Source organism: Protobothrops mucrosquamatus, unplaced genomic scaffold (assembly GCF_001527695.2).
Source record: "Protobothrops mucrosquamatus isolate PMUCROS unplaced genomic scaffold, P.Mucros_1.0 scaffold386, whole genome shotgun sequence".
Lineage (NCBI taxonomy): Eukaryota > Metazoa > Chordata > Lepidosauria > Squamata > Viperidae > Protobothrops > Protobothrops mucrosquamatus.
This window is the reverse complement of record NW_015386718.1, coordinates 172,998-185,762: the sequence shown is the minus strand read 5'-3', so window position 1 is coordinate 185,762 and position 12,765 is coordinate 172,998. Positions and strand designations below refer to the sequence as shown.

Genomic DNA, 12,765 nt, shown 5'->3' with positions numbered 1-12,765 from the left:
TACATCAATAGATCAACAGGTCCCCAGAAAAAAATCAGGCTTCTTAATATTCCATAAAAAATACTGTAAATAAATGGTTATTACTACAACTGCCTAATTTATACCTATTTTTATGGAAATAAATCCTGTGGTTCTCAACTACAAATTAACGCTGCGAAGAAATTCATGAGTTATACAGCCCTCCTGGAAGTTTAAAAAGCATCAAGATTTTTAATTATAAAAGAAATATACTTTAATGGCAAATACAATAATAAAAGTAACCTCGATGCTTATATACTGCACATCAGATTCTTTAAGAGAAAAATCTGAGGAATATATTCCATAATCTTGAGCACTATATGTTAACAACCAACTTGTAAAAAAACCATCATTTTCAACAGAAGTCTTCAGGGGCTGTTTCAGACCCAATTATAATCCATGATTGGTTGATAAGAACATGACCCAGTGTGATTTAGTATGAAAGAGTTTGAAATACTTCTACTAGTGGCTCTAAATAAAGAGTAAAGATTTATATTTATTGGTAGATCTCTGGATTGTTTGCAAAAGACAGGCAAGTCCCAGATTTCAAGTCCCAGTTTTTTAACAGTAACAGTGACAAAATTCCACCCACATGCTAAATTATACAAGGGAAGGAACAATAGTTTCTAGCTATTTTGTTACATGGAAGCTTGAACTGGCTATGTCAGGAAAAAAGATAAAAGTAAATTGAATGCAGCGGGAATAAGATTACTTCAGGAGTGTCTGTGGTGAAACACAAAGCAATGGGGTCCAGAATGAATGGATGCTGAAAATATGTGGACTGAATACACAAACAAGTGACCAGCATAAAAAAGTATGTTGTGATGGTTTGGTAATAGAGAATTGAATTACAAAATAATTGTGGAAGGAAGAGTGAGAAAGGGGAAACTTGAGAATGTTGTGGTTGGATGCAGCTGATGAGATCTTCAAAGAGGGATGAAAGCGAAAAGAATAGCTTTCTGAAAGGGTTATGAACATAGTGGAGCAAGGATGGTTTTTAAGAACAAAGATATGAAGATTTATAGAGAGTATGTTGATTTACATTATTTAGACTGAGTTAAACATTTTTCTTCTTTTAACCAAATGCATCTTTCCTAGGTTTGTGCATCACATGTAAGTCAAGGAAAAATGCAGCTGCTTTAAATTGCTTTTGGCAGGTGCCACATGTATGGCCACGTGCATCCCAAGTCACATTTTATCCCTTTGGATCTAGAACTCTGCCCTTCCTTACATGCATCCATGTTGATCACCTCACATAGTGCCACATAGTTCCACATCAGCTCTGGTATTCAAAGTAAATTTCCAGGTCCAGTTTTCTTTAAAAAAAATAATAATAATAATCTAATGGTGATCTTCTTTGCTTATTTCTGTTAGTTAAACTTGAAATTCATCAACATTATCATCGTGCACTTGATGTTTGCCTTTCCAAACTGTAAATCAGGAGTCTCCAAACTTGGCCCTTTTATGACTTGTGGACTTCAACTCCCAGAATTCCTCAGTCAGCGTGCCTGGTTGAGGAATTCTGGGAGTTGAAGTCCAAAGTCATAAAAGGGCCATGTTTGAAAACCCCTGCTGTAAATGATGCTCTGCCTTTTGATTCAATAAAAGATTGAAAATTATAGGGAAGGTGTTTTCATTTTCAACCTTCTATTGAATCAAAAGAAGAGAAGAAAGACCATGCAATTCTAAGGACTGGTGTTCATAAGTAAGATTGTCGTTATAATTCTGTATTACATAGTTTCTACTAAGAGTACTATGGCATATAAAACTCACATACTTACTTCTCTTACACTGAACAATCCTATTGTCAAAGGCACTTAAACAAAAGCTAAGAACAGCTTATTGAAATATTTCAGCTTCTCTTTTGCTTCACAAAACTGTAATCATTTGCCTCTAGAGTATTTTCCATCATAGATGGAGAAGTTTAGATAAGTTATTCCATTTTGCTGGGAGCAGCATGATTCACATGGCTATTAATCTGCTTGTATCAATACTTCCCTTATGAACTCCTGGTTCTGCTGTAAACGTTTTCTACATGCTAAAACTTGGCATGCAAGATAAAAGGCTACCTGATTGCAAACAGAGCAGAACATTAAATGCACAGAAAATACATCTACACATAAGGCTTTAACTGTGGGTCTTTGTGCAAAAACAGCACCCAGATGTTTGGGATTTATCCAGAACCAGAATATAAATGCCAAATGTGCAATGAGAATTCACAGATTATTATGGCTCTGAAGAATTAGGTGGCAGTTCCTTCTCTTAGGTTTTTCAGATTGGACTGATTGACTACAGTTGGTAATCTTCCCAGGTCATAATACTGAAGCCACTTTTAGGTAACTGAGGGACTATAGAGCGACCATGAAACTTCTGCTTTTTTAAAAAAAACATAGTTGTGCTTGCTCAGTTAGCATCTCAGAAAACATTCTGTTGTTAACTAACATTTGAACTTGCTTGAAACATTGCAACCCTGTAGTTTGTCTATTTTTTTTTAAACAACTTTCTCTTGTAAAACTGATTATAGATACACTCAGCAGATTACTTAAGGAATTAAAAGTAATCAGCAGAAATCTGGTAGCGCCTTTTCTGACTACCATATGTTATACAGAGGAATAAGCTTTCATAATAAATAAAATGAGTTAGTTGGCTGAGTTGCTGATTTTTGGCTCCCATAAAACTGTTCTCCTCCCATTATATAAGGGATAAATGCCTATATGTCACTTAACCATGAATACTGTAAAGTGCAAGTAGCACTAATTTCAATAAGTTGTTTGGAATGATATATTTGTAATATTCTATAATCTTAGATTCAAAAGTGAACTGTCTTTGAATATAGATAGCTGTTGTCAAAAAGTATTGGCTAACTTAATTGTCCATATTATCACTGGATCTATGTTAAAAAAAAACCCTATTAATTTAGGAATTTTCCAATAACCCTTTTTAGGTATTTTTTTCTGGAAAAGACAAAGGAGGTAATTTAATAGTTTTGGCAAATAAACCTCGTGACAGGGTGGATATCGGAATCTGTATTATTTGTTGGAACTCAACCTAGACTTTGAAACAGAACAGACACTTAAAATAATCCAGGAGCAGGGAGTGATTCCAAATATACTATGACAAATGGGTACTTTTTGCTAGGATATTTAAAACACTAAATTTCAAGCAAGCATCTTATGACTGTGCTGACATCTCAATTCAGCTTTTTTACATACACAAAATGAAAGCATTTATGGGTTACAGGAAACTAGGTCCAGGGCATCAGATTGGTAAAATCAGACTTTTACAGTAGCTTCCAGATGTTCTGGAGCACAAGTTAATGAGAACACATGGAAACATATTGGGAAAAAAAATCAGGAAACACATTTTTTACACAAAAGCAAAACAGTGGAAAATTATTATATGCATAATACTGGAATGCATTTATTGTCATTATCACTCTGGGGTATTCCTGTTTTCATTTTAATTCCATGTGGTATTAAAACAAGAAAAGAAAAACATTTTTCTGTAAATTAGTGAATGATAAAAGATTTATATGTTCAATCATCATAGGATTTTTCCTGATGTTTAAACTACTTTCTTATTTTTTTTCAACTAAAGTAACTTGGTGAGAAGTGGCTTAAAACTCTTTCTTTAAACCCCATTTTAAGTTTTATAACCTAAGCAAATGTTAGAGATATACATTTCCTCACATTATGACACTACAAATACCATCATCTTGATACACATATTACATATTATTGCCCATATACTCTGCACCTAGGAAGTCCTAGTAGAATAAGGCATGGGAACAGGTTGGTACTATGAGATTTGCAGGAAGAAAATTTTATTTATAAATCCAATATTGTTCACTTATTTGAAAAGTTATGTTCTGAATGTTTACACCTACCTTAAATAGATCACATGGCGGTTTTGGACAGACTCACATATACTTCAAAAGGATGAGACAAAAATAGATTGCATTGTCTGATACATTAAACATGGGTTGGGTACATTCCCTTTCTGATGCCTTAAACCTAGTAATCACACCTCTATATATTAGTAACAATTCACCAAAACACAAATGTGTGATCTCCTGCTTTTTTTCAGAAAAAAAGCAAACAACAGAAATATATAAATCTTCAAGCAGGATTTATGCACCTGAAAAAAAATATAAAACTCTACGTCCCATGGAAACCTTAGCATCACCCACTTTACATGGTATCATTATGTCTTAGCTCTGCTGCATAAGGGCATCTGGCGTGAGAGTGCAGAAACATTAAGATCATGGATATATCAACACGATCAAAGGCCCAGCTCTTTTTTACATATTCACAACACACATCAAAGACATATGTTTGCAAAGGCTTTAATTGTACCAACCATTTTTACTTTTTTGATCTTCACCCTCTGGACACCCAACAGCAATACAGACATACGTACATATACACGTATACATATTTAATCAAATTATAATTTGATTATAGGAACTTAGACTGATGGATGTAAGAAGGGACGTAAGATTAGAGCAAATAGAGAGGTGGATGAATATGGCAGTCCTGCATAAAGGTAATTGAGCAAACACTAACCCATTTATATTTATGCAAGACAATTGCTGAAAAGTTACAGTTTCATACTAAAGCCCAGAATCACAGAAAAAAGAAAGTTTTCTTGATATTTTCTCTTGTACAGTTTTTCTATAGAAAATCGAATCTCTAGTACCAATGCTTTGACTGCCACTGGAGAAAAGACAGAGTACTTCAACAGTCCTGCTTTTGGACCAAAACTTTTCAGGGCATTGAAAGCAATTGTCTCATCACTGAGGGTATCAGAAAAATTGGGCTACCTCAAAGTCACAATTACTTTTGTTTACTTTCAGACATTTCTACCACTCCTTTTCTCTCAAGTGTACAAGAGAATTTATAACATGTGACTGCTATTTGGACTCTTGACTAGTCTTCAAAAATACAGAACAGCATGATGACTTTGCATATAACAAAGGACCATTGGCCCATATTATTACATGCAAAAAAAAAAAAAAAGTCCAAAATGCTGCTAGCCTTCCCTGCTTGCAAAATTGCAAAACAATGTCTGAATAGTAGGCATTAGACATGAGCTTTATGGAATAGAAGTTACAGCTGTGTGTATGCATGTTGTTAGTTTAATATGTCTTTGGGGAGTTGGCCATTATATACACAAACAAAACCAAAAACAAAGACAAGACAGTCTAACAACATACAGAGTAACATAATCTTAAGATCTGTGTTTTAATTTTTTTTTTTATTTTGCATGTTATCTTTCTATTATTATACTGTATTATTACTTCCATTACACTACAGGAAATGGAAGGCAGGATTCCGTGATCTCTACAGGAAGGCTAATTTTTATCAGGTTCCTCCCTTCCTTGAACCATTTTCATTTCAGATTTAGAATTTGGTGCCTCTTTCATCTCTTCCCTTTTCATTTCTTCCTACTGTACTTTTATGCTATGACTTTTCTGAATGTAGGGGTGACCAATGGGTATGGATCAAAAAAGTCAAGGTGGTGGCAATGCACATAAAAAAGCAGGTGGAGCTTCAACTGTATCATCATAACCTTCTTGATTCTTTTGACCACACCATGTAGACAACTCAATGTAGGACCGCAGGCTAGAACTATTTTATTTTAATGACTATATATAAAACCCATAGTAGGAAACAAAGAAGTCAAATAAAATTATTTTGAAAGAATCACCAGTGACCCAAGTGATGCTGTCACTGCCCTCTTGCGATGCCTGGAGGCTGTGGGGATCTGGATAGGGGACAACAGACTTCTGCTGAACCCTGGTAAGACCAAGTGGCTTTGGGTATGTGGAGCTTTGGCATCTGGTACATTAACATCTTTAGTTTTGGATGGGATTGCACTGCCCCAGACATGCCAGTGTGCAATTTGGGGGGTTCTCCTGGACTCGTGACACTTGCTTAAGAACGGGGCAATCGTGGCTAGGAGAGCCTTTGCACAATGTTGCGTTGTGCAGTTGTGCCCTTTCCTGGATCGGGAGTCCCTGTGCTCAGTCAATCAAGCCAGGGTCATCTCATGCTTGGACTATTGCAATACACTCTACATGGAGCTATCCTTGAAGAGTATTCAGAAGTTACAGCTGACGCAGAATGCAGCTGCGCAGATAGTTCTTGGAGTCCGTAGGATGGCCCATATTACACCACTGTTTCATGATCTACACTGGTTGCCAGTTTGCTTTAGGGTCTAATTCAAGGTATTAGTTTTTACCTTTAAAGCCCTTCATGGCATGGGTCCAGGTTATCTGAGGCACTGTTTCACCTCAATGGGATTAGCCCTCCCCATCCGTGCCAGCAAAAGGGGCATGCTACAGGCCCCATTGGTCAAGAAATTCTGGCTGGCAGGATCCAGGAGAATCGCTTTTTTTGCCATGGCTCCCACTCTCTGGAACATCGTGCGTCTTCCCCTCCCCGAGGTGAGATCTGTACCCTCATCCAAGTCTTCTGAAAGGGCCTGAAGGCCTGGCTCTGCCAATTGGCCTGGTATGTCATGCTGGAGACAGTAAATAGATTAGGTAGACCCCATCTCCTCCCTGTGTGCATCTTGTGCCCTTCCTCCCCATTTCTGTCAATTTTAAATCAAGTTTATTTATTGTTTTAATGTTTTATATTGGTGTTTATTGATTGTAAGCTGCTTAGAATTGCCTCTAGATAAGTTAAATATATTAGATAGATAGATAGATAGATAGATGGATGGACGGACGGACGGACGGACGGACGGACGGACGGACAGACAGACAGACAGACAGACAGACAGATAGATATCCTTATGGGCCTAAGAATTTATAGCTATGGGCCGATTAGGACGTTTCTGAAATAGAATCACCCACTTCTATAAACTGCCCAGCCCAACATACTATAAAAAAGACAAATATCAACAAAACCTATACAAACCAGTAACAATTAAAACTGAAATGAAATATTACCATAGGAAATAAAACAAGTATCACAAGAAAAACTAAAAGTAAACCTGCAATATTACTGTAATTCTATTTTACTTGCATGATATATTCCCCTGTAATCAAGCATTTACAATCTATTTTCAAGTTTGTAAAAGTAACTGTTTTGATTTGGGATTTTTTAAAATACTACCCAGATCTACGGAAATTGGTTTGAATTTACCAACCAAAGTGAAAATGAATAATACCATGTAACAAAAGCAAAAACATAGTGCTATAAAAACGATTCTAGATGTCTATGACTAAAAACAAAGACATTATTGGGAGGAGGTAAAGCAAAGGAGAAAATAGAGACTTTTCTTTTAAAGATTACATCTAAAGAAACTGTACCTCATGTATGATGTTGGGGACAAAGGCTTTGATTTGGCCCACTGATAGGGATGCTGCGGAACTGAAAGATACTGATCACAGAAGCTTCCTTTCCTGATGTGCTGGAACCCAGGAAATTCTTCTGGTGATAAATCGGTAATCGGTGATATGGTCCCCTGATCATCTCCACTAGGCTCAGTCTTGAGTGCCATGGAGGGAGTGTGATCTATTGCAGTTTTCCTAGACTTGATAGGAATTCCATCATTCATATCTATTGTGCTGTCAGTAGTGAGGGCATTGATTGCTGCGACAATGGCTGAACTGGTATATTGGTTAGTGTTTCCCAACCATGTCTCATCAGTCACACTAACCCTTGGAGAATTCTGGGGAGAAGGAGTTGGGGAGTGATGTGGAGAGTAGGATGTCTGTCTGCCATTCAAACTGTATTTTCTCTTATTACAGGGAGATGATGGTCTAGAGTTGCGAGAGCTCAGCCAGTTTTCTTCAGTAATACTTGTTCTGGGAGACGTGGAAGGAGAATGTCGGGGTGAATTAAGGAGTGTGCAGGGAACTAAACTTCGCTGATACCTCTCCTCAGTTTCATTGGTCTTGGGCGATACGCAGGGCGATTGCCAAGGAGATGTCTGGGGTGAAGTATAAGGATAGGAATAATTTGATTCATAGGAAGATGCTTCTGAATTACAACTTCTGGAAGACAGGCTACTGGCAGGGCTCAGACAAGATGGGTCCCTGTAAGCCTCAATGTTTGGTAAATTCAAAGTAGCGGTAGAAGGCGATCTCTTTGTGTTTTGGGTGGATTCATCAATCTCAGCTTCATGGAAGAACTGATTATTGTTTTGATGCAGCCCTAGGTAGGTGGTTATTTCAATTCTAGGACTTTCTAATGCTGGCACTCCATTAGGTCTGACACTTGGAGCCAAATAATATCCAGCAGTGCTATTGTCAGCATGCCCTCCATAACCTGAAAGATGATTAGCTGATGAGACATTTGGAATGACTGGAATAGACGTTTGAAGGCCGTGACATGGAGTTGGCAGTGAAGAATGTGCCACATTTAGAGGCAAAGTTGAATTTATATTTGAAGATGCATAGTTATAATGTTCTGAAAAAGATAAACAAAAAAAAAAGAATGACATGAGATGTTGCTCACATACACACAAACAAATTAATTTATTAGTAAGCTGAATCCCTGTCATGATCCAATGAATATAGTAGAGTTTTCTCTGGAATCAAAGCGTACCTTAACCATTTCAGAAATGGCAAAGAGCTAGTGTCATTTAGCCATCCAAGAATGAACTAGGACCAAAGGGTTCTAGGTTCTAGGTTTAAGTCCACTCTCAACCATGGAAGCTCATTAAAGATTTGGGACCAGTCACCTTCTTTCGGCTCCACCTACCTCACAGAATTGTTGTTGCAAAAATAAACCCCACACAAATTGGAGAAGGGAAAGCTATGTATGCCACCTTGAACTTCTAGACAAAGACAGTAAGAAATAAACTTGGAAATTAACTAGCTCGTGAGTTCTTAGACTCCATTTACCTTTTTTCAAGTCAGAATTTGCAATGACATTCTTTATAACAGGACTATCAAGTTATTTTTGAGCAGAGTGAAGTATTTAACCTTTAAATGGTGTGCCAGAATCAGACCAGGGCCAGTGGCCAGGACATAAAGTACACTTAATTTATTACCAACGTAAACAGAAATAAACTGAATGCAGTGAATACGGTATGATCACTCTCCAATATAAAATAATAAATTGTTCTCCTTCAACCACATAAACAAAACATGGAGGGTCTTGAAGGCTGTTATTACAGAATAGCAGAACAAGCAGAAATCTGTAGAGTGAACACACCTTTGGATGTTACTGCATGAAAGTCAGTGTGAATTGTGCACTTTCATTAGCATTTCTGGTATAAATAAGAATGCAGTGATTCACCTTGCACCCCACAGCAAGGATACAAGCTGCTCTTTGGAGACTCCTTTTTAACGGAGCAGAAAGAATGGAAATTATCCAAGTAAACTTTCTTGGTACCCTTAAAACATTCAAAGGCATCTTCAACCTCTTCTACAGTATCATAAATTATGTGACATACAGGAAGCATTACAAACAAGCTTTTTAGAAGTTATGGTTTAAAAGTATGAAGAACAGAAAACTGCAGCAGTTTAAATACCAATCGGTTTATGCTAATATATTTTGATTATAAATTTGGTACAAGTAAACAGAGCTACCCTCTCTAGAAATGGCAATTTCCAATCTTCTCCTTTTTGGGAAGGCTGTGGAAAAGATGACAGCTTCATGATTCAAGACTGGAATGCAACTGGGGGTCTTTCTGGACTCAAAGCTACTGCTCAAAGAACAGTAGCTGTGAGTGCGTGGCAGTTGTGGCCTGGAGGGTCTTTGCACACAGGTTCATCTTGTGCACCAGTTACCCTTTCCTTGATCAAGAGGCCCTTCAGATAGTTATTCATGCCCTGCTCCCTTTGATTGGATTACTGTAATGTGCTCTTTATAAAGCTGTATCATGGAACTATAACTACCACCTGGAAATTATAGTTGGTTAAAAATGCAGCAGGCTTCCAAACACCAGAAAAGTGGCCAATCCTGCATATAGTCTACAACTGGTGAGAAGAAAAGACTTCCACAGGTAAGTTTAACAGATTCCATAGAATAAAACAACCATCACAACACTATCTCCCCTTTATTCTTTTGCTATTCTAAGTCAAACTAATGCTCTGCTAAATCAAGCTATCTTTTCTTACCTTGACAAAAATTGCATCTATCTTTTTAAAAAAACTTTAAATGAGTTATTTACTACAAGAAATCGACTCCAGTTTACAAAATACACAGGAGAGGAAAGTGCTTTTAAGTACTGATCTGAATGTTGAAGCACCTTTTTTTTTTTTACATTTGCTAAATTTCACCTGCTGAGCTGAATTTGAGTGATCGTGTGTTTTTAATATACTAAACTAAGTGGAAATCAATTATGCTTTAACACAGCATATAATCTAATTTCAACCTCCTTTTCCATGTTAAATTGTCCTCTTGCCTTTGCTGTAATAAATAAACACACTCACGTTGTGCAATTCTGTACTGCTGAGCTACATTGCCGACCAATGAGTGAGAATGAGCAAAAAGGGGGGGACAAAATTCAACATGCTGCAGTTTTTCTCTGAACCCTGCTGTTATTCTTTCTGAGGCGTACACAATTTCCCATGATCCTTGTGAAAAGGTGCATTATTCTATTGAGCAACTCCTCAACACAGACTCACAATGGCTAGTTCTTGGACCTATTGGAATTACATTATCTATCCTTTCTTTTCCATGTGCGTGTGATACTGTATGCTTGAATATACACAACAACAATTCCAGGTATTCATAAAAGGATATGAATCCATTACAAACTACAAACTGCCATTTCCACTGTTCCAACCATTCGCTTGTCATTTTTTTGTTATCAGCCCTACCTCAAGTTTCAATATGCCTTTAGCTTCAGTTGCTTTTTAAGAATTCTTGAGTGATTGAAGCAAAAAGGCAATGCGTCCTCTCATTTCCTCTACATATAATGTTTGCTTCCTTCCTCTCCCCCGGAGGCAAATGCTCCAGGCGATGTCACTCCTCTAACATATACACTGAGATCCGGAAAAGCTCCATTAATGATCATGGCTCTATTCCCAACTGAACTCCAATGTTCCTCTACTAGTTAAATGACAATGTTGACAAAGGACATACAATATTACTCCAGCTGCTACAGAAGTAGCTCCGTGATGTTTGGGGCTTTTTTTTTTCATGTTAAACACCATTAGTACATTCAACACCTATTATACGCCTATTATTTACCAAAAGATGGCCATTAACATCCAGGTGTGGAGCAGCACAAATAAAACAGGGCTTTTTCTCTTTCCAGTTTGGCGTTCCATCTAAACCCATTGTATTCTAAAATACTGAGGCCTAATTGCTTATACTTTGTGTACATAGAATATTTTGACCTGCACAGAAAACAGGAAATGATTCAAAAATTACCCTCAACCAAAAAGCCACACAGAATGTCAGTCATTATGAGAAAAAAATGGAAGCAAAATTCATACATGGAAGGAAAGAGCACTTTCAGCCTTTTTCACATGCTTACTAACTCCTGAAATTGTTTCCAGGAGCAGATCAGACTCACAGTTTGCCACCCTCAATTTACACACTATATCTCTGTTCCTTTGTGGATAATGTTACTTTCCTATGAGAAGGCAGATACCCTTATTCATTCCCCAAAGAAGTCATGGAAAAAATTGATGTTCATTACAGGGAGATTCACACGGATGACCTGCAACACCATCTCATACATGGATAAAAGCATATTTAGGGCAAATTGATATATATCTGAAGAGGTCTAAAGCTGTATTTCTTCTAATAGCCACAGTCATACTGTAAGTGTGCTGTCAATAGCATATATACATCCCAGGAAATAAACATTATTGGACAACAGTTCAGTGCTGAAGGCTTACCTGCATGGTGTAAAATCTAGGAAAATGTTAAGTCTATTATAGAGGAGTTAACACAAGAAGAACAGTTTTTGGATGAACAGCATGGAGTCTTCTCTAATTAAAAGTAGGTACAATGGACAGATAATTAGGAAAGATGTATCCATCAAAGAAGGTATAGTGAAGAAAGTGGAATACAAACAAACCTATACAGTACTTTTGCACTGTAGCATTTTACAAAGTGTGTATGGGGGTGCAATTAATATATGTACATTCAATTCCTGTACCATTCCTAGTCATATAATATTTTATGCAAATTGTGTATATTATGGGTAATAACAAGTGCGCTTTCCTGTGTTTTTAAATACACTAAAATAGTTGGAATAAAATAATAAGGAAAAATCTGTGACCTAATGGAATTGGGATTATCTCCACTTTTCTACTCCATGCCTTCCCAGCTGGTAGAAAGCAGCAGTATTTGGTAGATGAACTTGGAACGGACAAGTCCATTCACACTTAATATTTGGAGGATTTGGAACATCTGAATAGGGCTCTTGTAAAGCAGACATGGGAAACCTGACTCAAAATCTATTTCATTTACAACAGGGTAACACTCATTCTCCAACTATGTGATTCCACAACCCCTGAAAGTGAATTTGGGCAACCCCCCCCCCAGGTTAAAAAAAAGGTTTCATTGAAGTAGTAATATTGAAAAGTTCCTGCTCAATTACTGTAGCCAAGGCAACATTTAAAAGACCCCATCCAAGTTACTTGTGCCTCTTAGGGGTTCTGACTCTCAATCTGCAAGTTATACTAATTAGGGCCATACAACTGTAACCTTCTTTGCATCAGCTGCATAATAATATGGAAATTTCATGCTCAGAGTGCAATGCAACCTACTGTCTAAATGCCTGATGCAGTCTGGGTTAGGAAGGAAACATACTGGGTTATATATA

General features: G+C 37.2%; 1 protein-coding gene across 1 annotated transcript in view; it reads right to left on the bottom strand.

Moving 5' to 3' along the window:
- NFATC1 (nuclear factor of activated T cells 1) overlaps positions 1 to 12,765 on the bottom strand; it is a 120,120-nt gene that overhangs the window by 105,770 nt on the left and 1,585 nt on the right. Inside the window, exon 2 of the mRNA XM_015815924.1 lies at positions 7,340 to 8,441. Within this exon, the coding sequence (XP_015671410.1) occupies positions 7,340 to 8,441 (1,102 nt within the window). The remainder of the gene's footprint in view (positions 1 to 7,339; positions 8,442 to 12,765) is intronic.